Below are 26,525 nucleotides of genomic sequence, written 5' to 3' on the forward strand. Positions count from 1 at the left end.
TTGGTGAAAAACAGTTTGCCTCAGAAAGGAGCAAAATTTCCTGAGAGAACTCATTTTGGTTCTTGGCTCAGAAATACTGAAGGTTGGGGAAGGAGGGGCTGCTTTCTCCCGAATCTCATGCTTCCATGAGGAATAACTCTCAAAAGAGACTATCCTGGCCCTTCTGTACATACCCTCAGCTACCCATAAAGAACTGAGTTATTTGATTGGTGAGTGTGGGAGAATGCCATAGGCATTCTCAAGTGCCCAGAACGCTTTTAGAAAGAGATCACATTAAGGTCTGCTTTCTGGGCTGCACCCTATATTTGTCAGGTTAGGTTTTGTACCTGTTAAAAAAACTGGGACAGGTAAGTTCAATTATGGAATGAAGCATTAGAAATAATGTTGGTGGTAGGTATTGAAAGTCACATCCTCTATTCCAGTTCTCACAGTAGTAAAAAACCTAAAATTTTTGATCTTCATGTTCCTAACCACTTTAAATATCTCTGGGTTATATGTGATCTGGGCAGAGGAGATGTATGTTATTTACTGGGCTCCCAGACCCATACGACTGGAGTAATTAATGGATTGATATTGATAAAATGTGGAGCAGCTTTAGGTTAGAGGGTTGTCTAGAACAGGTGCATTAGGAAACCTGTGAGATGGAGGTTAAAACAGAACTAAGACCAGACCTTTATGAATAATCATTACAAAATAATAAATTCAAATTTAGACAACATTAGGTATCCAGTCATGTATAAAATCCATTTTCCATACCAAGCTTCAATTGCATCTCATAAGCAATGCTCTCTTTTTTCCCTGGGGAACTGATGGGACCATCAGTTGCCATTTAGTTTAATAATGCATTGTTCTTTTTTGATTCCAATGCTCTTTTATTTGTTTTTTGTTTTTTACTTTCCAACTTTTATTTTAGGCTTTGGGGCACATGGGCAGGTTTGTTACATGGATAAATTGTGTTTCATGGGGGTTTGGTGTATAGATTATTTCATCACCAAGTTAATAAGCACAGTACCCAATAGGTAGTTCTTTTGATCCTCACCTCCTTACCTCCTTCCATCTTCCACTCCCAAGTAGGCTCTGGTGTTTATTGTTCTCTTCTTTGTGTGTATATATACAAAGCTCCATTTGCACCAATGTTTAGCTCCTACATATAAGTGAGAACATGTGGCATTTGGTTTTCTTTTCCTGCATTAATTGGCTTAGGATAATGAACTCCATCTCTATCCATGTTGCTGCAAAGGACGTGACCTCTTTTTTTGGCTGCTTAGTATTCCATGGTGTATATGCATTACATTTCCTTTAGCCAGTCCACTGTTGATGGGCATTTAGGTTGATTCCATGTCTTTGTTATTGTGAAAACTGCTGTGATGAACCTACATATGCATTTGCCTTTATGATAGAAAGATTTGTATTTTGGGGGTATACACCCAGTAATAGATTGCTGGGTCGAATGGTAATTTTATTTTGAGTTATTTGAGAAATCTCCACACTGCTTTCCACGGTGCCTGAACTAATTTATATTTCCATCAAAAGTTTTTAAGTGTTCCCTTTTTTCTGCAGTCTTACTAGCATCTGTTATTTTTTGACTTTTAAATAATAGCTATTCTGACAGGTGTGAGATGGTATCTTATTGTAGTTTTGATTTGATTTATCTAATGATTAGTGATGTTGAGCATTTTTTTTTCATATGCTTGTTGGCTGTGTATATGTCTTTTTTTGAAAAGTGTTTGTTTGGCCAGGCACGATGGCTTACGCTTGTAATCCCAGCACTTTGGGAGGCCAAGGCTGATGGATCACTTGAGGTCAGGAGTTCGAGACCAGCCTGGCCAACATGGTGAAACCCCATCTCTACTGAAAATACAAAAATTAGTTGGGTATGATGGCACAAGCCTGTAATCCCAGCTCCTCAGAAGGCTGAGGCAGGAGAATCACTTGAACCCTGGAGGTGGAGGCTGCAGTGAGCCAAGATCACGCCACTGCATTCCTGCCTGGGTGACAGAGCGAGACTCCATCCCAAAAACAAACAATACAAAACAAAACAAAAACAACTGTTTGTTCATGTCCTTTGTCCATTTTTTATGGGGTGTCTGTTCTTTTTTAATTTGTTCATATTCCTTATAGATTCTGAATATTAGGCCTTTGTTGGATGAACAGTTTGCAAATATTTTCTCCCATTCTATAGGTTTTCTGTTTACACTCTTCATTATTTACTCTGTTGATAACTTTTGTGGAAAAGCTCTTTAGTTTATTTGGTCCCATTTGTCAACTTTTGTTTTTGTGGCAATGGCTTTTGGAGTCTTTGTCATGAGACCTTTGTCAGGGTCTTTGTCCAGAATGGTATCTTCCATGTTTTCTTCTAGGATTTTTATAGTTTTAGGTCTTCAGCATAAGTCTTTATCTTGACTTGAGTTTTGTATATGGTGAAAGGAAGGGGTTCAGTTTCAGTCTTCTGCATATGGATAGTCAGTTATCACACCATTGACTGAATAGGGAATCCTTTCCCCATTGCTTGTTTTTGTCGACTTCATTGATGAACAGATGGTTGTAGAGGTATGGCATTATTTCTCAGTGCTCTAACCTGTTCTATTGGTCTACCTTTCTGTCTTTGTACCAGTACCATGCTGTTTTGGTTACTGTGTTCTTGTAGTATGGTTCAAAGTCAGATAGTGTGATGCCTACAGTTTTGTTCATTTTGCTTTGGATTGCTTTGGTTATTCAAACTCTTTTTTTTTTTTGTTCCATATGAATTTTAGAATAGTTTTCTCTAATTCTATAAAAAATGTCTTTGGTAGTTTGATAGGAACAGCATTCAGTCTGTAAATTGCTTTGGGTGTGTGGCCATTTAAACAATATTGATTCTTCTTATCCATGAGCATGGAATGTTTTTGCATTTGTTGGTCATCTCTGCTTTCTTTCATCATTGCTTTGTAGTTCTCATTGTAGAACTCTTGCCTCCCTAGCTAGCTATATTCTTAGGTATTTTATTATTTTGTGTTTATTGCGAATGAGATTACATTCTTGATTTGGCTCTCAGCTTTAATGATGTCAGTGTATAGAAATGCTACTGATTTTTGTACATTGATTTTATATCCTGAAACTTTGCTAAAATTGTTTACCAGATCAAGGAGCTTTTGGGCTACAACTACAGGGATTTGTATGTATAAGATCATTTTGTATGTGAAGAGAGATATTTTGACTTCCTCTCTTCCTATTTTGTGGCCTTTTATTTCTTTCTTTTGTCTAATTACTCTGGCTAGGACTTCGAATACTATGCCTAATAGAATCGGTGAGTGTGGACATCCTTGTCTTGCCTGGTTCTCAAGGGGACTGCTTCCAGGTTTTGTGTATTCAGTATGATCTTGGCTTGGGTTTGTCAATAGATAGCTCTCATTATTTTGAGGTACACTCCTTCGATGCCTAGTTTGTTGAGGGTTTTTAATATGAACAATGTTGAATTTTATTAAAAGCCTTTTCTCTGTCTATTGGGATGATAATGTGTTTTGTTTTTAGTCTTGTTTTTCTTTTTTTTTTAAATTTTTTCTCTGCCAGGTTTTGGTATCAGAATGAATCTAGTCTTGTAGAATGAGTTAGGAGTCTCCCTGCCTCAATTTTCTGGAATAATTTCAGTAGGATTGGTACAAGCTCTTCTTTACATGTCTGGTAGAATTTAGCTGTGAATCCATGTGGCCCAGGGATTTTTCTGGTTGATTGGCTTTTTATTACTGTTTCAGTTTTGAAACTCGTTATTGGTTTATACAGGGTTTTAATTTCTTTATGATTCAATCTTGGGAGTTTGGATGTTTACAAGAATTTATCTATTTCTTCCAGGTTTTCTAGTTTCTGTGCATAGAGGTGTTTGTAATAGTCTCTGAGTGTTTTCTGTATTTCTATGTTGTTGGTGGTAATGTCACCTTTGTCATTTCTAATTGCATTTATTTGAATCCTCTGTTTTTTTCTTTATTAGTTTAAGAAAGTCTATCCATCTAATGTGTTCTTTCAAAATACCAATCTTTGGTTTTGTTGAGATATATATATATATATATATATATATATATTTTGTTTGTTTGTTTGTTTGTTTTACACCTCAGTTTCACTCAGTTCAGCTTTGATTTGGTTACTTCTTCTTTCCTGCTAGCTTTGGGTTTTGTTTGCTCTTGTTTTTCTAGTTCCAATAGGTTTGAGGTTAGGTTGTTAATTTGACCTCAAACTTTGTGATGTGGGGATTTAGTGCTATAAGTTTCCTTCTTAATATGTGTTTAGCCATGTCCCAGAGATTCTGGTATGTTATATCTTTGTTTTCACTAGCTTGAAAGGTTTTCTTGATTTCTGCCTTAATTTCTTTATTTATCCAGAAGTCATTCAAGAGAAGGTTGTTTAATTTCCGTGTAATTTTACGATTTTGGGAGATCTTCTTCATATTGATCTCTCTTTTATGGTGTTGTGGTCCAGGAGTGTGGTTGGTTTACTTTCTTTCTTTCTTTTATTTTTTTTGAATTTGCTGAGGATTGTTTTATGGCTGATGTGTGGTTGATTTGAGAGTATGTGCCATGTGCAGATAAGAATAATGTATATTCTGCTGTTGTTGGGTGGAGTGTTCCTTAGATATCTGTTGGGTCCATTTGGTCAAGTGTTGAGTTTAGTTCCTGAACATCTTTGTTAGTTTTCTGTGTCTATAATCTGTCTAACACTGTCAGTGGGGTGTTGAATTCTCCAACTATCATTGTGTGATTTATCTAAGTCTCTTTGTAGATTTCTAAGAACTCGTTGTATGAATCTCGGTGCTCCAGTGTTGGGTGCATATATATTTAAGATAGTTAAATCTTCTTATTGAATCGAACCCTGGATCATGTAATTCTCCTTTTGCGTTTTTTGATCACTGTTGGTTTAACGTCTGTTTTATCTGAAATTAGAATTGCATCCCTTGCTCTTTTTTTGTTTTCCATTTGCTTGTTAGATTTTTCTTTATCCTTTCACTTTGAGCCTATAGGTGTCACTGCATGTGAGTGTCTCTGGAAGTCTGTATACAATTGGGTGTATTTTTTTTTTTAATCCAACTTGCCACTCTGTGTCTTTTAAGTGTGATGTTTTACATTTAAGGTTAATATTAATATGTAAGGATATTAAGAGGCTTGCTCTTAATCCTCTCCGTTTTCAATAAAATGAGAGAAAATGTATTTTTATTGTTCCAAGTAGCATTCTTTCCTTTCCCATATCATTTCCAATATTTGGATTTAAATCTGTCCATTGATATTCTCTGTCATAGCAAAAGCTTCATTCAGGCTGTTACCTTGACTTATTCTGTTATTCAAGACCTAGTATCATTTGTGCATACCACATTTTAAGATTAATACTTTATATATGTGTATAACATGGATAATATTTAACTTAAAGATCCATGACAACATTTATCTTTAAGATCTGGGGTGGATTAAAATGAGAAAGGCTTCTCACAGGCATTTCCACTTAGTCATGCTTTAGGAACTTATAGTAAGTAAGTATAATGAAACTCCAGACAAATAGGGATTTGGATTGATATGGGCACTGCAATATTTCCAAGGAAGGATGGAATCTGGCATAGGTAGTGCCTCACTAAATGTATCATGAATGGAAGAATGTATGATTGAATGAACAAATGAATGAACCTCTTTATGTTATATTCTGTTTGCTTACTAACGCTTCCTCTGGCTTTACTACCCTGAAAGAGACCCACAGAATAATAAATGGGAAGGAATGAACTAGTTTTGGTTACTTCCTATTACACAGTTAGAATGAGTTCAATGCAAAATCTTTACAATAGTTAATACTTTGTGCCTCTGCCTCCATTGAGTAAAATATCTATGTCTCATCCTTTTAGCAACAGCATATTCCCCTTCAATGTTAACCCAAACAATATTGAAGCCCATTAAAAATTATAGCGAGGTGATACAGCCCATAACCATACCTGTGTTTCTCTCCTTTTTTTACCTTATGGACACTGCTAAGTATTGATGACAAGTTATGTCTTCCCTACATCCCATATCTAGCTCCCATCCAGCTCACCTCCAGGGTTAGGGTGTCTCTGGCATTCTTCATTCCACTCCTGTGTGCAGCTTTTCTAAGTTCCTTTAAGCCTTCCTCTGGTTTATTGTTGATAATGAGCCACCGTGCAGACTCTAGCAGCCAACTGACCAAGGAAGAGAACAGAGGGGCAGTCAACTTTCACTTGCTCATTTCTTACATTAGTTTTTTCTTAAGATGTCTTCTCCCTCCAAGCTAATATCCACCACTTGTTTGGTTTTACCAGGAAATGTAAACTCACATTCTCTTTGACCATAACTAGAAAAATGTGAGATGACTCCTCCATCCAGTACACATTTCACTGTTGGGAATGCAGACTTGGAATCATACTGGCTCCTCTCTTACTCGGCAAATTTACCTTGGAGCTCCTGACACTGCAGCATGAAGGACCATCACTTGTACAGATAGATGCCTGCCAAGGTCCTAGTGAGGTCATAACTTATGTCTATTCTTAATGTGTTCTTTTCCCTAAAGTAAAGTCCCTCAAATAATTTATGCATGCTTAACGCCTCATACAACTAGAATCACTCCTGGTCATATCATCTGTGAATAATCTGGACATATTAACAAGTTATGTACCTAAATATTCCTCAGTGTTCTCATCTATGTAATGGGGAGAATATTACCTTCTAGGGCTGTTATGGAGATAAGATAAATGAATGGATGAGCCTGACAGGGAGTTTGCTTACTTTTCTATCTGAACTCTTCTCTCTGTATTAAATCTGTAATCATCTCTCTAAGGTAAAGTCCAAATAGATGTCTTTCACTGAACTGGCCTTTTTAAGAGGAGAGTATAGTTAACCATCTAAAAGTGTTTGCAAAGCTAATAGAAGGAAGATGGAACACTGACAAATGAGGTAAATTATTCATTTTGCCTTCATATTTTAATTGAAGAAACCATGCAGCTCTTTCTTTAGTTATGAAAGTAAATTTGCTGCACCTTCTTTTCATCCAATATCACCTACAATAATTAAGAAAAAAAATCCCAAACTTCTCCATCATGTATTTTTTTCCAAAGATATATATAAAAACACAGACTACCATGGAAGATAGCTCCTCAAATGTTTTCCTGTATTGGGGAAAACATTTTTGTAATAATTCTGTTTCCATAATATTTGTTAAGGCGAAGATATCCAGGGACACTAAGAAGTCCAGGCAATGATTCACTGCTATTCCCCATCTCATGGGTTGCTGGTTTTAGCAAATGAAAACACAGTGGCATGGATACATTTGAATTTCTATTAAGCAGGAAAGTGTTTTAGTATAAGCATGTCTCATGCAATATTTTGGACATAATTATATTAAAAATTATTCATCCCTTATCTGAAATTTGAATTTAATGGGACTTCCTATGTTTTATTCATGTAAATAAAAGAACTCTCAGGTGAATGAAATTTCATATAAATGATAAATGATTTTGAGTAAATTATGTCTCTTACAATATTTGAGATACAATTTTAGAGAAATATTTGTTGGTTACCTTATGTTGAAATTTCATTGATTGTCCTCAGTTTTATCAGGAAACTCTATGTGTTCTGCTTCTCGTATTGGACATCAAGCACAGATTATGAGAGGATGTGCTCTCAGGTTTATACAAAGAACAAAAAAAAAATTCAGGTGTCCTAGTTCCATGTACATTCTCATTCCAGTATCTCATTAAGATAAAAGAAGAAACAAACTCATACCTTGAGGTCAGAAAGATCACAAAGTATGGTACAGACACCACAAGCTGGAGGATATGCCAGTCTCGAATGGCAAAAGCCAGGCCTGCCAGGGTCATAAATGCAATACCAGAAGTACACATTCCCAATGTAATTCCCATGGCCTGGAATCTGTGTGTTGCCCACTCGGCTACTGGAAGAAAAAACAGATAAGGCTTTGACTTCAAAGGTGGAGTTTCAATTTCAAAGTCACAGTTTGGGAAATGTGGATCCAAAGTGTTGACTTACTTAACATAATAGTATTTGTTATGAGGCTCATTGCAGCAATCCCAGACAAGAAGCGTAGTGCACAGTAAATGAGGAAGGTGGGAGCCAAGGCTGCACAGGTGCCAACAATGGCGACCTGGAGGTAACACCATCTGACCACGAACCTTCTCCCAAATCTGAGAAAAAGAAACAGGTTAGATAATGGGAACAATAACAACAAGTGGAAAAACTTAGCAAAGAGAAGGCACACTTTGAAATTTAAAGGATGTTTAACAAGTGAAACTTTGCATTTGAAGCATTAAAGAATCAGTAATCAATGGCAGATCTCAGACACAATGTTCCCTGTTTCTAAATAAATACCAAGTAGATCAAAGTTTATTTTCCAAACTCTCAGCAGTATATTTTTGACACTAATTGAAACCACATAAGACAGGGTGGAATATTGGACATTTTAAAATATCAGAAGTCCCTTGTACTAACACTAATAACACAATGTGTCTCCTATGTACTTTAGCATAGTAGAGAGCCTGAGCAGGGCATAGCCTATAAGACATCTAAATCTAGATGTAGAAGTCTAGGACAGTGCAGGCTATGGGTATACTGATGTGAAAGGAACATCCATAGAACAACACATCAAAGTTGCTGAAGTGTTGCAGGGGAGGGCCAAAAAAAAAAAAAAAAAAAAGAAAAGAAAAAGGGAATTTAGTGTTTTTACTGTTTTCTGGGAAAGGAGTCCTCTCTGTAGACAACTGGAACAATATAGCCTGTGGTGAGGCAGGATTTCAGCTCTCACCAATGTCATTGGCATTGTATCGAAGGTTTTAGCTACTGCTGGAAAGAGATTAAAAGGAAAAAATAAAAATTAATGATTAGAACTATTCCACCTTGCAGATGATATGATCAAGTTGGGAAATTTTAAGGAATCTATAAATTGGTACTAGAATTAATAAATTTATCCAGTTGGCAGGATGTAAGTTTACTATGAAAAAGTTAATTATCTTTACATATATGTACATAATTTACATGTAAATTATCTTTACATATGAATTAGAAATAAATTAATAAAAAATGCATGACTTTATCATAAACTACAAAATATTGCAAAGGGAAATTAAACAAAAGTCTACCTTAATGAAAAGCAATATTTATAGATCAGAAAATTCAATATTTAAAAAATGTCAGTCTTACCCAAAATGCTGTTTAGATTTAATGCAATTCCAATAGAAATCTAAAGAAAATTAGATTTCTCCCTTTTCTCACATCATAATGTAGTTCCTTGTTTTTGACTTTTACATTGGTGGAACACTATAGTATGTAATCTTTTTGTTGGTCTTGTGGTACCTAACCAAATGGTTTTGATGTTAATTCATCTTATTGCAGACAGTACTTTATTCATTCCCTTTGCTGTAAAAATTCATTATGTGAATATCTGCTTATTTATTAACCTATTATTAATGAGATTATGGATTATTTCCGATTTTAAGATATCATAAACAGTTGAGTGAGTTATTTCAGAACAATCAGTTTGATCGTAGCCTACTCTGCATATAATCACGTAATATTTCCACTTAGGCTTGTGAGAAATATCAAAATCCTTAGGTTATCTTGTCGCTTCGTCTTCAGCTGATTCTCCACTGTCATCTCCTGCCTGGCATCTCCTACCCCTTCTTTTACCACCCTGTGATCTATTAAAATTGGTCTATCTGCATTTTCCCAGGACAGTATCACAGAGGACTGGGTGACTAACTATCGGAAATTAACCCTCTGACTCTTAGCTCATTCTACATTCCATTTCCTGTAGTACATTCGAGGTTCAAATTTTCAGGTGAGACACCAGAAGACATGATGTTGGTGGATGGCAAGGGGCACTTCAAGTCCCTCATCGCCATCAAGGGAGACATGGTTGGGTGATGGTAATTGTTCCCTGCCATGTCAGGAGACATACAGCAGGTGAATACCCCAAACTTCTCACACCACAGACTGTGATAGTATTATCCTTGGATTACTTACCTCACAATGTTCTAAAAAGCTGTTTTTGCAAAGACAATAATCAACTTTCTACACATAATTTTTCAACACACCACCAATGATACCTTCAAATATACCCTACAGGTTTTAGAGGAATGTGTGCTCATCACACTTGGAACTATGATATAATGACCATTCTCTGGGCACAAGCCATCAGCTCACAGTGTCCAGGTAGGATTGGACCTGGTACTCCTGGCCAAGGCTGAATCCTATGTGATGAAACGTCTTCCTTTCTATTCCCTTAGTTAACGCTTTCTCATATTTCTAAACCACATGTTGTGGTATCTTCTCTCTAAACCCTGTCTTGAAACACCCCCAGTTCACATGGAGATATCATTTCTGTGTCCTGCATACAGAGCTCAAATTTTAAAAATAGCACTCAAAACACGGACTAAAAATTTCCTTTTCTGTTTGGGGATCAAGGCAGCCTCAGGAGAGTGTAATTTGCAGTAAGTAATTCTAGATGAAATAATGTTTCATAAGTTGATAAAAATGTCCTTAAAGAGAGCTGTGATCCATACGCACTCACCTGTCTGATAAATGACCGCCTAGGATGCCTCCCACCATCATTCCAGCCATGAATACAAATTTAGCCACTGAAGTCAGTGATTGAGAGTCACATACCAGATCCCACTGGAAGAGAAGGAAGCCAGCACATCAATGCTTATTACCCCTCAGTGTAACTTGATCAAAACTTCTTAGCATGATCTGCAAGTTTTCTAATATTAAGTCTTTAACTTCCTCTGCGGCTTCCTTTTTCAGCATTACCTGACCTTTATGATTCAAGTCTCAACTTAAACATAACTTTCTCTTGGAAGACTTTCCTAAACCTATAGGTTTTTATTTCATACTAAATGGTTCTCAAACTTGACCACACGGTGCAATCACTTGAGGACCTTTAAAAACTTTTAGAAACCTAAATTTCCTTCTTAGACCTTCTCATATGATTGTTTTAGGGTATACTCTGGGCATGGAGGCTTTTCTTAATTTCCCAGATATTTCTAATTTGCAATGACAGGCTGAGCATCACTGACCTAGCAGAACATTTTAACATATTATATATAAATGCTTGTTTAAACTTTGGTCTCCCTGTGACTTAAAGCATTATAATAGCAGGATACCTTCTACTTTGGAATTCATTACTCAAAATGTGTAGGTGTCAGACATTTAATAAAGAAGCAATTAGTATTTGCTGAAAGAATGAAGACTAAGGACCTACATGTGACTAAAGGCTGGAAGCATGATTATTACTTGTGTTATTCTAAACACCCAGGTCACATACTCATGAGAGGAGAACAGAGCCTCTTACCTCAGTCACGATGGTGGATGAGAAGGAGGTTCTGTCGTACACCCAGCCATCCACACAGGGCTCCATGTCTGGGTCACTTGTGTTGGGGAAGGTCCCATTCAGGTGAAGGAGCTGCCACTGGGGATGAACAAAGCGACGACACTTCTCTGGCCTCATGTTTGAGTCCAGTGGGATGGAGATTCTCAAGAGTGCATCTTGGCTGAGGGCCCCAGTGTCATTGTCAGAGACAGTGTCATTGTCCAGGATGTGGACCCAGCAACGATGGCCAGGTATGAATGCAGTGAAGTTCTCCAGAATAAAATGAAGGTATGTAGCAACAGCAAAGATTGAGAGAAAAACAGTCTGAAGGATCTGGAATCTCCACAGGTCACCAGCGTGACCCAGGAGGTCCTGAAAGGCCATTGAGGTTGAACAGTTGATCCCCAAGTAGAGGCAAAATGACTGTATCCAGAGAGGTTCAAAGAGGGAAAATGTTTTCTTTCCCTAAGTCACACTAAATGTGTGTTGATCCTGACCCCACTCTCTTCTTGACGACTGTGCTTCCCCTCTGCAGCAGGACCGTGGAAACAGTTTCCTCAAGTCGTTTTGGGGTCAGATAGGTAGCCGTTTTCTTTAAAGTCACATAAGAAATAATTTGCTCAGATACTCCCAGTCGTTTACAATGAAATGTGTTTAAAGTTCTACTTTTTCATGTCTTTAGTAGCTCCCAAAATCAGCACTGGACTTTGGTCTACACTTTTCTGTAAACAAACTAAAATAAACCTGCTACATGGTATGCGGTCATTGCAGGAAGCATAATTTTGGCGACTCAAAGGTGAAGTGCTTTTTTACTTCTCTGAAAACAACAGAAGGCAAGTTTTTCCTTGTTAAGTACCAATTTTTGATTAAGAGTTAACCTAAAAAAGTCGAAGTTAAACTAAAATAAGGGTACTATGGTGCAATCCTTTCGTTTTGGTGACTGATGTTCTCCTTCATGTCAAATCACACCACAAATTCACACTGGAAATACATTGCTAGAAATGTGGACAGAATAGATGGTGATGAAAAGCAGAGGAGTAAGCTCATATGGAGGTTTACTTTTAGTGGCTTATTATTTTTTCAGATAGTATTTGTGAAGACCTTTTCCATGCTAGTTCCTAAAGTAACGTGTGTGACAAGTTCAAGGATCTTATAGTTGAGTAAGTAAGAGAGAGTACATAAACAATTGCACTCCAACATTATAAATATTATGTGAGATGCACTATGTGCTATGGAAGAATTGGAGGCAAAATATGAGAGAAAATCTCACCTTGATTAGGACTAAAATTTCTATTAAAATTTAAACCTCCTTGAAGTATAATTCATTTACCATACAATTTACCCTTTTAAAGTATACAATTGAATGTGTTTTGATCATTCAAAGAGTTGTGCAATCATCACTACTATATCATTACAGAGCATTTTAATCACCACATAGGAAACCATACCCATTAGCAGTAACTCTCCATTTTTATTCACACATCCCACTTAGCAACCGCCAATTTACTTTCTGTTTCTATAGATTTGCCTATTGTGGACATTTGATTTATACGTTGAATCATAAAATACTTGACTCCATATATCTGGCTTAATTCATTCAACATAATGTTTTTTTCTTTTTTTTTAAATTATACTTCAAGTATTAGGGTACATGTGCACAACGTGCAGGTTTGTTACATATGTATGCATGTGCCATGTTGGTGTGCTGCACCCATTAACTCGTCATTTAACATTAGGTGTATCTCCAATGCTATCCCTCCCCCATCCCCCCACCCCACAACATGCCCAGGTGTGTGATGTTCCCCTTCCGGTGTCCATGTGTTCTCATTGTTCAATTCCCACCTATGAGTGAGAACATGCGGTGTTTGGTTTTCTGTCCTTGTGATAGTTTGCTGAGAATGATGGTTTCCAGCTCCATCCATGTCCCTACAAAGGACATGAACTCATCCTTTTTTATGGATGCATAGTATTCCATGGTGTATATGTGCCACATTTTCTTAATCCAGTCTATCATTGTTGGACATTTGGCTTGGTTCCAAGTCTTTGCTATTGTGAATAGTGCCGCAATAAACATACGTGTGCATGTGTCTTTATAGCAGCATGATTTATAATCCTTTGGGTATATACCCAGTAATGGGATGGCTGGGTCAAATGGTATTTCTAGTTCTAGATCCCTGAGGAATCGCTACACAGACTTCCACAATGGTTGAACTAGTTTACAGTCCCACCAACAGTGTAAAAGTGTTCCTATTTCTCCACATCCTGTCCAGCACCTGTTGTTTCCTGACTTTTTAATGATTGCCATTCTAACTGGTGTGAGATGGTATCTCATTGTGGTTTTGATTTGCATTTCTCTGATGGCCAGTGATGATGAGCATTTTTTCATGTGTCTTTTGGCTGCATAAATGTCTTCTTTTGAGAAGTGTCTGTTCATATCCTTGGCCCACTTGTTGATGGGGTTGTTTGTTTTTTTCCTGTAAATTTGTTTGAGTTCATTGTAGATTGTGGATATTAGCCCTTTGTCAGATGAGTAGATTGCAAAAATTTTCTCCCATTCTGTAGGTTGCCTGTTCACTCTGATGGTAGTTTCTTTTGCTGTGTAGAAGCTCTTTCATTTAATTAGATCCCATTTGTCAATTTTGGCTTCTGTTGCCATCGGTTTTGGTGTTTTAGACATGAAGTCCTTGTCCTGAATGCTATTGCCTAGGTTTTCTTCTAGGGTTTTTATGGTTTTAGGTCTAAGATTTAAGTCTTCAATCCATCTTGAATTAATTTTTGTATAAGGTGTAAGGAAGGGATCCGTTTCAGCCTTCTACATATGGCTAGCCAGTTTCCCCAGCACCATTTATTAAATAGGGAATCCTTTCCCCATTTCTTCTTTTTGTCAGGTTTGTCAAAGATCAGATAGTTGTAGATATGTGACATTATTTCTGAGGGCTCTGTTCTTTTCCATTGGTCTATATCTCTGTTTTGGTACCAGTACCATGCTGTTTTGGTTACTGTAGCCTTGTAGTATAGTTTGAAGTCAGGTAGCGTGATGCCTCAGGCTTTGTTCTTTTGGCTTAGGATTGACTTGGCAATGCGGGCTCTGTTTTGGTTCCATATGAACTTTAAAGTAGTTTTTTCCAATTGTGTGAAGAAAGTCATTGGTAGCTTGATGGGGATGGCATTGAATCTATAAATTACCTTGGGCAGTATGGCCATTTTCATGATATTGATTCTTCCTACCCATGAGCATGGAATGTTCTTCCATTTGTTTGTATCCTCTTTGATTTCATTGAGCAGTGGTTTGTAGTTCTCCTTGAAGAGGTCCTTCACATCCCTTGTAAGTTGGATTCCTAGGTATTTTATTCTCTTTGAAGCAATTGTGAATGGGAGTTCACTCACGATTTGGCTCTCTGTCTGTTATTGGTGTATAAGAATGCTTGTGATTTTTGCCATTGATTTTGTATCCTGAGACTTTGCTGAAGTTGCTTATCAGGTTAAGAAGATTTTGGGCTGAGACGATGGGGTTTTCTAGATATACAATCATGTCATCTGCAAACAGGGACAATTTGACTTCCTCTTTTCCTAATTGAATACCCTTTATTTCCTTATCCTGCCTGATTGCCCTGGCCAGAACTTCCAACACTATGTTGCGTAGGAGTGGTGAGCAAGGGCATCCCTGTCTTGTGCCAGTTTTCAAAGGGAATGCTTCCAGTTTTTGCTCATTCAGTACGATATTGGCTGTGGGTTTGTCATAGATAGCTCTTATTATTTTGAGATACGTCCCATCAATACCTAATTTATTGAGAGTTTTTAGCATGAAGGGCTGTTGAATTTTGTCAAAGGCCTTTTCTGCATCTATTGAGATAATTATATGGTTTTTGTCGTTGGTTCTGTTTATATGCTGGATTATGTTTATTGATTTGTGTATGTTGAACCAGCCTTGCATCCCAGGGATGAAGCCCACTTGATCATGGTGGATAAGCTTTTTGATGTGCTGCTGGATTCGGTTTGCCAGTATTTTATTGAGGATTTTTGCAAAAGAGTCAAGACCCATCAGCGTGCTGTATTCAGGAAACCCATCTCACATGCAGAGACACACATAGGCTCAAAATAAAGGGATGGAGGAAGATCTACCAAGCAAATGGAAAACAAAAAAAGGCAGGGGTTGCAATCCTAGTCTCTGATAAAACAGACTTTAAACCAACAAAGATCAAAAGAGACAAAGAAGGCCATTACATAGTGGTAAAGGGATCAATGCAACAAGAAGAGCTAACCATCCTAAATATATATGCACCCAATACGGAAGCACCCAGATTCATAAAGCAAGTCCTTAGAGACATACAAAGAGACTTAGACTCCCACACAATAATAATGGGAGACTTTAACTCCCCACTGTCAACATTAGACAGATCAATGAGACAGAAAGTTAACAAGGATATCCAGGACTTAAACTCTGCACCAAGTGGACCTGATAGACATCTACAGAACTCTCCACCCCAAATCAACAGAATTTACATTCTTCTCAGCACCGCACTGCACTTATTCCAAAATTGACCACATAGTTGGAAGTAAAGCACTCCTCGGCAAATGTAAAAGAACAGAAATTATAACAAACTGTCTCTCAGACCACAGTGCAATCAAACTAGAACTCAGGATTAAGAAACTCACTCAAAACCGCTCAACTACATGGAAACTGAACAACCTGCTCCTGAATGACTACTGCATACATAATGAAATGAAGGCAGAAATAAAGATGGTCTTTGAAACCAACGAGAACAAAGACACAACATACCAGAATCTGTGGGACACACTGAAAGCAGTGTGTAGAGGGAAATTTATAGCACTAAATGCCCACAAGAGAAAGTAGGAAAGATCTAAAATTGACACCCTAACATCACAATTAAAAGAACTAGAGAAGCAAGAGCAAACACATTCAAAAGCTAGCAGAAGGCAAGAAATAACTAAGATCAGAGCAGAACTTGAGGAAATAGAGACACAAAAAAACTCTTCAAAAAATCAATGAATCCAGGAGCTGGTTTTTGAAAAGATCAACAAAATTGATAGACCTCTAGCAAGACTAATAAAGAAGAAAAGAGAGAAGAATCAAATAGACACAATAAAAAATGATAAAGGGGATATCACCACCGATCCCACAGAAATACAAACTACCATCAGAGAATACTATAAACACCTCTACACAAATAAACTAGAAAATCTAGAAGAAATGGATAAATTCCTCGACACATACACCCTCCCCAGACTAAACCAGGAAGAAGTTGAATCTCTGAATAGACCAATAACAGGCTCTGAAATTGAGGCTACAATTAACAGCTTGCCAACCAAAAAAAGTCCAGGACCAGATGGATTCACAGCCAAATTCTACCAGAGGTACAAGGAGGAATTGGTACCATTCCTTCTGAAACTATTCCAATGAATAGAAAAAGAGGGAATCCTCCCTAACTCATTTTATGAGGCCAGCGTCATCCTGATACCAAAGCCTGGCAGAGACACAACAAAAAAAGAGAATTTTAGACCAATATCCCTAATGGTGATTTTCAGAAGCTGGAGGAAAGGGGAAATGGGAAACTGCTGTTCAATAGGTATAGAGTTTCAGTGATACAGGATTAAAATTCTAGAGACCTTCTGTACAACCTTGTACTTATAGTTAACAATATTGTATTATGCACTTAAACATTTGTTAAGAGAGCAGGTGTCATTTTAACTGATTTAGACCAGAATAAAACATTTAAAGAAACTATTACTTTTACTTTCTCTTATTAAGATAAAAGCTCCTTGAAGCCTGGGACCCTTATTTATACTGTTATTCATGATCAAGCTTCATGCCTAGCCTACTATAATTTTTCAACACAGTTTAATATGTGCATAATATGATAAATGGTTTACTTTATGATCCACAGCAATATCTGTGTTTTCTACCTTTAAGTGCAAAAAAGAGAAAACTTTCTCTGAGGCATTTCCACTTAGTCATGCCCTTAAATCTAATAAATAATAGGATGTAAACTCCACACAACAGGGATTTTGACCTTTATGATTGCTGTTGTATTTCCAGGGATAGACCAGAAACTGACACACATGGGCACTCAGAAAACATACATGAATGAACGAGTGCGTGAGTGAATAAACAAATAAGTGAACCTCTTGGTGTTCTATTCTGCATGCTCACTAACCCTTCCTTCTGCTGGCTTATGCCCTGAAAAAAAGCCCAAAGTATATTAAGCCGGAAGGAATGGGATAGTTTTCATACTAAGTGCCCTCTGTCTCTACTAAGTAAAGTATCTGTGTCCATTTCTTTCAGTAACAACATATTCTCTTTCAACATTAAGCCAAACAATGGCAACACCCCTTGAGAACCAGGACAGTGAGGTGAGATAAGAGCCATATCAGACCTGTGTTCCCATGCTTTATGCACCTTGGACACTAGATAGTATGAATGCAAGTTATGTCTTCCCCACATCCTATATCCAGCTCCCATCCTGCTCACCTCCATGGTTAGGGTGTCTCCAGCATTCTTCATTCTATTCCAGCGTGCAGCTTTTCTGAGTTCTTTTAAGCCCTCCTCTGGTTTGTTGTTGATGATCAGCCATTGAGCAGGTGCTGCCAGTCACCTGGTTAAAGAAGCAGATGGAGGTCCAGTCAACTCTCACTTACTCATTTTTCACATAACCTTTATCCTGCGATACCTTTCCTCTCTCATCTAATGCCTAGCACTTGTTCAGTTATACCTGGAAATATAAATTTACGTCCTCTTGTGCCATTACTGGGTGAATATGAAGATGACTTTCCATGCAGTATACCTTTACTGCAGGGAATGCAGACTAGGAGTCATATTGGCTCAGGGGAGGTTACTGGTTTTAGCAAATAACAATAGAGTGTGTCTAGTTAAATTTGAATTCAAACAAATAGTAAATAATTCTTTAGTAAACTATATCCCATGGAATATTTTGAACATATGTATATAAAAATTATTTGTTGAGGGAGGGGATCAAAATGGCAGACTAAAAGTGGCTAGTGTGTGCTGCTCTCATGGAGAGGAGACCAAGAAGGTAGTGAATACTGACCCTGCAAGTCTATAAACTAGGAATCCACAATAGGCTCCATCACAGTAGCAAGGGGACACAGAGAATAGAGAAGAGAGAAAATGGGCAGCAGCCCATCTTGGATTGGTGTGGAGCCAGGACAAGTTTCCCACTATGGGGAAAGGGTGAGTGAGCACCCCTGGAAGATTCACACCTTCCACAGGGACCTTTGAAAGCTTGGAAATGGGAAAATCCTTCTACCCCGTAAGGCCTCTAGACTGTTAGAGAGAAACAGCCAGAGGTTTTGCAGAGGCAACACTCAAGTTCACAGTGGCCTCTATAAAGGCTTGGACCCTGAAACAATAGAGTACTGCCATAGCCCCAGTAGGCACCACAGATGCAGTGCCTAGGAGCAGTAAGACTGCCCCATCATCCCCTTTCCATACAAGGCTCAATGACATCTTCCAGCACAGTGGCTTCACTTCTGCCTGAACTCTGCAGGCAGGAGCAGCCCCACGTTCCCCTGGGAAACATCTGGCTGGCAGAGTGGGCTACTCCACCCACTCCTTCTGCTTGCTTGTAACCAGACAGACTTCCAGCACAGCAGACCTGCTTCTCCTGAACTCTGTGGGCAGTTGCAGCCCTGTTTTCCCCCAGGAAATATCTGGATGCAGGGTAGGTGACTTCACTGCTTGCTCACAGCCAGACAGGCCATGCTTGCTGGGGCTTCTAGCACAGCGGACTTTCTTCTGCCTGAACTCTGCTGGCAAGTGCAGCCCCGAATTCCCTAGGGAAGCACCCAGACAGTGGATTGGGCCACCATGCCAACCCCTCCTCCTCCTACCTGGGCAGGACACACCAGTTGGGGATTCCAACACAGAGGACCCACCTCTGCCTGAACTCTGCCAGTAGGTGCAGCTCTGTGTTCCTATGGGAAGCACCTGGACAGTAGATTGGGCAACTATACCCACTCCCACTGCTCTAGTCAAGCAGGACATATCAGCTTAGGCAGGACCCAAGCAGTGAGGAGCCCTCACTCTCAGAACACTGAGAGAGGTGAGCCACCTGGGAGGAGAAGGGTGTGACTCCCTCCATAGGGCTGGACTGAGAAGGGTATGGTCTCTCCCAGCGATCCCATTACTGGATATATACCCAAAGGATTATATATCATGCTACTATAAAGACACATGCACACGTATGTTTATTGTGGCACTATTCACAATAGCAAAGACTTAGAACCAACCCAAATGTCCATCAATGATAGACTGGATTAAGAAAATGTGGCACATATACACCATGGAATACTATGCAGCCATAAAAAAAAGGATGAATTCATGTACTTTGTAGGGACATGGATGAAGCTGGAAACCACCATTCTGAGCAAACTATCACAAGGACAGAAAACCAAACACTGCATGTTCTCACTCATAGGTGGGAATTGAACAATGAAAACACTTGGACACAGGGCGGGGAACGTCACACACCGAGGTCTGTCGTGTAGTGGAGGGATGGGGGAGAGATAGCATTAGGAGAAATACCTAATGTAAATGACGACTTGATGGGTGCAGCAAACCAACATGGCACATGCATACATATGTAACAAACCTGCACGTTGTGCACATGTACCCTAGAACCTAAAGTATAATAATAATAAAAAAAACCCCAGAAGGGTATGGTCTCTCTGCCAACAATGGCCCCTGCCTGAGGGAGCCCTGTGGACCAGGAAGCCTAACAAAGGAAATGCAGACATGGAGCCAGTGAAGGTAGAGGGCTCCTCCAAGACCCAGGAGTAGATCAGGTGAGGGAGTCATCTCTGTCCCCCACACCACAGAGCACTACTGCCAACTGCACCAAAATACAAAAAAGCTGTCTGACTAAGAGCTTATCTGCTAGCCAACACTCTTAAGTGCCACCAACTGGATTGCAGCCAAAAATACAACACCAAAATATTGTGCCAGTATATAGCACCTGCAAAACTAATGCAAAGATCCAGTCACAAATAAAGATTCTGCACAGAGTCTTGGCCTTCTGAAAATACCTAGAAATGAAGCCAACTGACTATACTCAACTTACATCACAATTAAAGGCACACCAACCCTCACACATGAGACAGAATCAATGTAAGAACTCTGGCAACTCAAAAAGCCAGTGTGCTCCCTTACCTCCAAAGAAACACACAAGGCTCCCAGGGATGGTTCTTAGCCAGATTGAGATGACTGAAATGACAGACATATAATTCAAAATCTGGATGGCAAGGAAGTTCATCAGGATTGAGGAGAAAGTTGAAACCTAAACCAAGGAATCGAAGGAGTATAGTAAAATAATCCAGGAGCTGAAAGATGAAATAGCCATTTTAAGAAAGAACCAAACTGAACTTCTGTAATTGAAGAATTCACCTCAATAATTTTACAATAAAATCAGAGGGAGCAACAGCAGAATACATTAAGTTGAAGAAAGAATCTCAGAAGATTGGTTCATCAAATCATCTCAGTGAGACAAAAAAACGAAGAAAAAGAGTTTTTAAAAAGGAATAAAATCTCTAAGAAATATGAAATTATGTAAAGACAACGAATCTACAACTCATTAGCATTCCTGAAAGAGGAGAGAGAGTAAGCAACTTGGAAAACATAGTTGATGATATAGTCCGTAAGTTTCCTCACTCTTGCTAGAGAAGAGGACATACAGTTTCAGGAAATACAGAGAACTCTTTGGAGATATGACATAAGATGACCATCCCCAAGAAACATAGTCATCAGATTCACTGTCAATGCAAAAGAAAAAAATCTTAAATTTAAGCAGCTAGACAGAAAGGTCAGGTCACCTACAAAGAGAAACCCATCAGGCTAGCAGCAGACCTCTCAGAAAAAAACTTACAAGCCAGAAGAGATTGAGGGATTATTTTCAACATTTTTAAAGAAAAGAAATTCTAACCAAGAATATCGTATTCTACCAAGCCAAGCTTCATAAGCAAAGGGGAAACAAAATCCCTCTCAGACAAGCAAGCGTAAAGGGAATTCATTACCAGTAGACCACCCTTACAAGATGTCCTTAAGGTGGTGCTAACCATGGAAACAAAAGATTGAAACTTACTACCTCAAAAATACACTCAAGAACATAGTGTACAGACTACATAAAACAATCACACAATCAAGTCTACAAAGCAAACAGCCAGCAATGTGATAACAGGATCACAATACCATATATCAATACTAGCCCTAAATATGAATGGTTTAAATGCCCCACCTGAAAGCCATAGAGTGGCAAGTGGGATGAAAAGACAAGACATAACTGTCATTTGTCCTCAAGAGATGCATCTCACATGTAATGATAACCACAGGCTCAAAGTAAAGGAATGGAGAAAGATCTACTAGGCAAATGGAAAACAAAAAAGATCAAGAATCTCTATTCTTATATCAGATAAAGCAGATTTTAAACCAACAGTAATTAGAAAGGACAAAGGAGGGCAGGCAGTACATAATGATAAAGAGTTCAATGCAAAAAGAAGACTTAAGTATCCTAAATTTATAAAAATCCAAAAAAGGAGCATCAAGATTCATGAGACAGGTTTTTCTTGCCCTACGAAAATATTTAGGCAGCCACACAATAATAGTAGGGGACTTCAACACCCCGCCAACAGTGTTAGGACAAGTCATCAAGGCAGAAAACTAACAAAGAAATTCTGGACTAAAACTTGACACTTGACAAAATTGCACCTAATAGTCCTCTACAAAGAACTCCACCCAATAATCACAGAATATATATTCTTCTTATAAGCACACAGAACATATTTTCAGATTGCCCACATGCTCAACCATAAAGCAAGTCTCAATAAATTTTAAAAAGTTGAAATCATACAAAACACACTCTTGGACGATAGTGCACTAAAAATATAAATCAGTACCAAAAAGATATCTCAAAACTATTAAAAAAACATGGAAATTAAACAACTTGCTTCTGAATAAATCTTGGGTAAACAACAAAGCTAAGACAGAAATTTAAAAAATGCTTTGAAATTAATAAAAATAGAGACACAATTTCCCAAAACCTTTGGGATGCAGCTAAAGCAGTGTTAAGAAAATTTATAGCACTAAACGCCTTCATTAAGAGATTAAAAAGATCTCAAATTAATGACCTAACATGGCAATCAGAGGAACTAGAGAAAAAGAATACTCCCATACTAAAGCTAGTAGAAAAAAAGAAATAACTAAAATTAGAGAAGAACTGAAAGAAATTGAGTCCCAAAAGTCCATACAAAAGACTAATGAAACCAAGAGTTGGTTCTTCAAAAGAATAAACAAGATTCATAGGGCATTAGCAGGTTAACAAAGAAAAGAAAGAGAGAAGATCCAAATAAGCATAATTAGAAATGGAAAGATGACATTACAGCTGATCCCACAGAAATACAAAAGATCGTCAGAGACTATTATGAATATCTCTGTACACACATATTAGAAAATCTAGAGGAAATGGATAAATTACTAGAAACACACAAGCTCTCAAGACTGAATCATGAAGAGAGGGAAAACCTTAACAAACCAGCAATAAGTTTGGAAATTAAATCAGTAATAAAAAACCCTACCAAAAAAAAGCGTCCGGGACCGCATGGATTCTCAGCCAAATTCTACCAGATGTACAAAGAAGAATTGCTACCAATCCTACTGAAACTTTTCAAAAAAATTAAGAAGGGGCTTCTCTCTAACTCATTCTATGGAGGCAGCAGCATCCTGATACTAAAATCCAGCAGAGAACAATGGTAAAAGAAAACATCAAGCCTGTATCCTTGATGAACCTTGTTGCAAAAATCTTCAATAAAATACTAGCAAACTGAATCCAGCAGCACATCACAAAGCTTATTCACCACGATCAAGTAGGCTTTATTTCTGGGATGCGAGGTTGGTTCAATATAAGCAAATCAATTATATAATTCACACAAAAGGAATTAAAAACCCATATGATCATCTCAATAGACATAGAAAAATCCTTTCATAAAATCCAATCCTTCTATGATTAAAACCAACATACTATGGATTGAAGCAACATACTTCAAAATAATAAGAGCCATCTAAGACAAACACACAGCCAAACTTACTCTGAGTGGGCAAAAGCTCAAACCGTTCCCCTTAACAACTGGAGCAAGACAAGGATGCCCACACCCAGCACATCTACTCAACTTAGTACTGAATGTCCTAGCCAGAGCCATCAGACAAGAGAAAGAAAGAAAGACATCTAAGTAGGAAAATAAGTCAAACTAGCTCTCTTTTCCAGTGATATGATTCTATATCTAGAAATCCCTAAATATTTTAACAAAAAGCTCCTGGAACCGATAATGAATTCAGTAAAGTTTCAGGATACAAAATAAAGGTATAAAAATGAGTAGCCTTTGTATACACTAATAATATTCTAACTGACAATCATATCAAGAACACAGTCTCATTTACAATAGCCACAAATAAAATGAAATATCTAGGATTTACTTAGCCAAGGAGGTGAACGATCTTTACAAGGAGAGTTACAAAACCCTGCTGAAAACAATCAGAGATGATGTAAATAAGTGGAATATACTCTGTTCACAGATTGAAAGAATCAATGTAGTTAAAATGGCCATACTTTCCTTAACAGTTTACAGATTCAATACTATCACTATCAATAATACCAATATCATTTTTCACGAAATTAGAAAAATCTATTCTGAAATTCATTTAGAACCAAAAATAACTTGAATAACCAAAGCAACCCTATGCAAAAAGAGCAAAGCTGGAGGCATCACATTGCCTGACTTCAAACTACACTATAAGGTTACAATAATCAAAACAGCATAATACCGGTACAAAAACAGACACATAAATCAGTGAAACAAAATAAAGAACCCAGAAATAAACTCAAACACCTACAATTATGTGATCTTTGACAAAATCAACAAAAATAAGCAATGGAGAAAGCACTCCCTATTCAATAAATGTAGCTGAGATTACTAGCTAGCCATATGCAGAAGAATGAAACTGGACCACAACTTTTCACTGTATGAAAAAACCAACTCAAGATGGATTAAAGAATTAAATGTAAGACCTCAAACTATAAAAATTCTAGAAGAAAGCCTAAGAAATACCTTTATTGACAAAGGTTTTAGCTAAGAATTTATGGCTAAGTCCCCAAAAGCAATTGTAATAAAAACAAAAATTGACTAATGGAACCTAATTAAACTAAAGAGCTTCTGCACTGCAAAAGAAACTATCACCAGAATATACATACAACCTACAGAATGGGAGAAATATTTGCAAACTGTGCATACAGTAAAGGTCTAACATCCAGAATCTTTAAGGAACTTAAAAAATTAATAAGCAAAAAACAAACAACCCCATTAAAAATTGGGCAAAGGACATAAATAGGAAATTTTCAAAAGAAGACATACATGTGGCCAACAAGCACATGAAGAAATGCTCAACCTCACTAGTCACTAGATAAAAGCAAATCAAAACCACAATAAGATACCATCTCACACCAGTCAGAATGGCTGTTATTAATATTTAAAAGTAAAAAAATAACAGATACTAGTAAGATTGTTAAGAAAAGGAAAAGCTTATTCACTGCTTGTGGGAATGTAAATTACTTTAGCCATTGTGGAACACAGTGTGGCAATCTCTTAAAGAACTTAAAACAGGATTATCATTCAACCCAGCAATCCCATTATTGGGTATATATCCAAAGGAATGTAAATCATTCTATCATAAAGACACGTGAATGTTGATGTTCACTGCAGCACTATTCACAATAGCAAAGACATGAAATCAACCTAAATGCCCATCAATGGATACAGAAGATGTGATACATATCCATGGCACACGTTTATCTGTGTAACAAACCTGCACGTCCTGCACATGTATCCCAGAACTGAAAATGAAACACATTTTTTAAAAAAAGAAAATGCGATACATATACATTATGGAATATTATGCAGCCATAAAAAAGAAGGAGATCACGTCCTTTGAAGGATCATGAATGGAATTTGAGGCCATTGCCCTTAGCAAACTACTGCAAGAATAGAAAACCAAATACCACATGTTCTCACTTATAAGTGGAAGCTAAGTGATGAGAACACATGAACACATAGAGAGGAGCAACAGAATCTGGGGCTGGAAGGGTAAAGGATTGGAGGAGGGAGAGAATCAGGAAAAATAATGTACTAGGTTTAATACCCGGGTGATGAGATAATCTGTACAACAAACCTTCATGACAGGGGTTTGCCTATATTACAAACCTGCACATCGGCTGGGCGTGGTGGCTTATGCCTGTAATCCCAGTACTTTGGGAGGCCGAGGTGGGCGGATCACGATGTCAGGAGATCGAGACCATCCTGGCTAACACGGTGAAACCCCGTCTCTACTAAAAATGCAAAAAATTAGCCAGGCGTGGTGGCGGGCGCCTGTAGTCCCAGCTACTCGGAAGGCTGAGGCAGGAGAATGGCGTGAACCCAGGAGGCGGAGCTTGCAGTGAGTCGAGATTGCGCCACTGCACTCCAGCCTGGGGACAGAGCGAGACTCCGTCTCCAAAACAAAACAAAACAAAACAAACAAACAAAAAAACCCTCCATATGTACCCTTGAACTTCAAATAAAAGTTAAATAAAAGAAACAATACCAAATGTCAGTGTCATTCCCATGACTCTGAATCGGCATGCTGTTTACTGCACAACTGACAAAAAACACAAATAGGATTTTGACTTCAAATGAAGGTGGAATTTCAATGCCAAAGTCAGGTGTTGGAAAATGTCAAGATCCAAAGCATTGACTTACTCAGCACACATTATTTGCTGGGATGGTCATGGTAGAAATCCCAGCCAAGAAACATAACGAGCAGTAAATGAGGAAAGTGGGAGAAAAGGCTGCACAGGTGTCAGAAATGGCGAGCTGGAGCTAACACCATCTGAACATTAACCTCCTCCCAAACCTGAGAAACAGAGACAGGTTAGATAATGGGAACAACAACCACTTGTGAAACTCAGAAAGGAGAAAGCATACTTTGAATCTCAGCCTGGACATTATTGGTGTATATAAATGCTACTAATTTTTGTACATTGATTTGGTATTCTGAAGCCTCACTAAAATCGTTTGTCAGTTCTAGTGGCCACTTGGCAGAGTCTTTAGGGTTTTCTAGGCATAGAATC

At 38.0% G+C, this 26,525-nt stretch overlaps 1 protein-coding gene across 2 annotated transcripts in view; it reads right to left on the reverse strand.

Moving 5' to 3' along the window:
* SLC22A9 (solute carrier family 22 member 9) overlaps positions 1-12,237 on the reverse strand; it is a 34,684-nt gene extending 22,447 nt beyond the window's left edge. The window contains exons 1-5 of one of the 2 annotated variants that reach the window (XM_002821621.5): positions 11,323-12,237; positions 10,543-10,646; positions 8,007-8,161; positions 7,743-7,911; positions 6,040-6,163 (exon numbers count right to left, since the gene is read on the reverse strand). In XM_002821621.5, coding sequence (XP_002821667.4) covers positions 6,040-6,163; positions 7,743-7,911; positions 8,007-8,161; positions 10,543-10,646; positions 11,323-11,724 — 954 coding nt within the window. In that variant the 5' untranslated portion in view covers positions 11,725-12,237. The other variant, XR_008511013.1, reaches the window with a different exon arrangement.
* Between the last annotated feature and the right edge of the window lie 14,288 nt (positions 12,238-26,525).

Source organism: Pongo abelii, chromosome 9 (assembly GCF_028885655.2).
Source record: "Pongo abelii isolate AG06213 chromosome 9, NHGRI_mPonAbe1-v2.0_pri, whole genome shotgun sequence".
In the NCBI taxonomy this organism is placed as follows: domain Eukaryota; kingdom Metazoa; phylum Chordata; class Mammalia; order Primates; family Hominidae; genus Pongo; species Pongo abelii.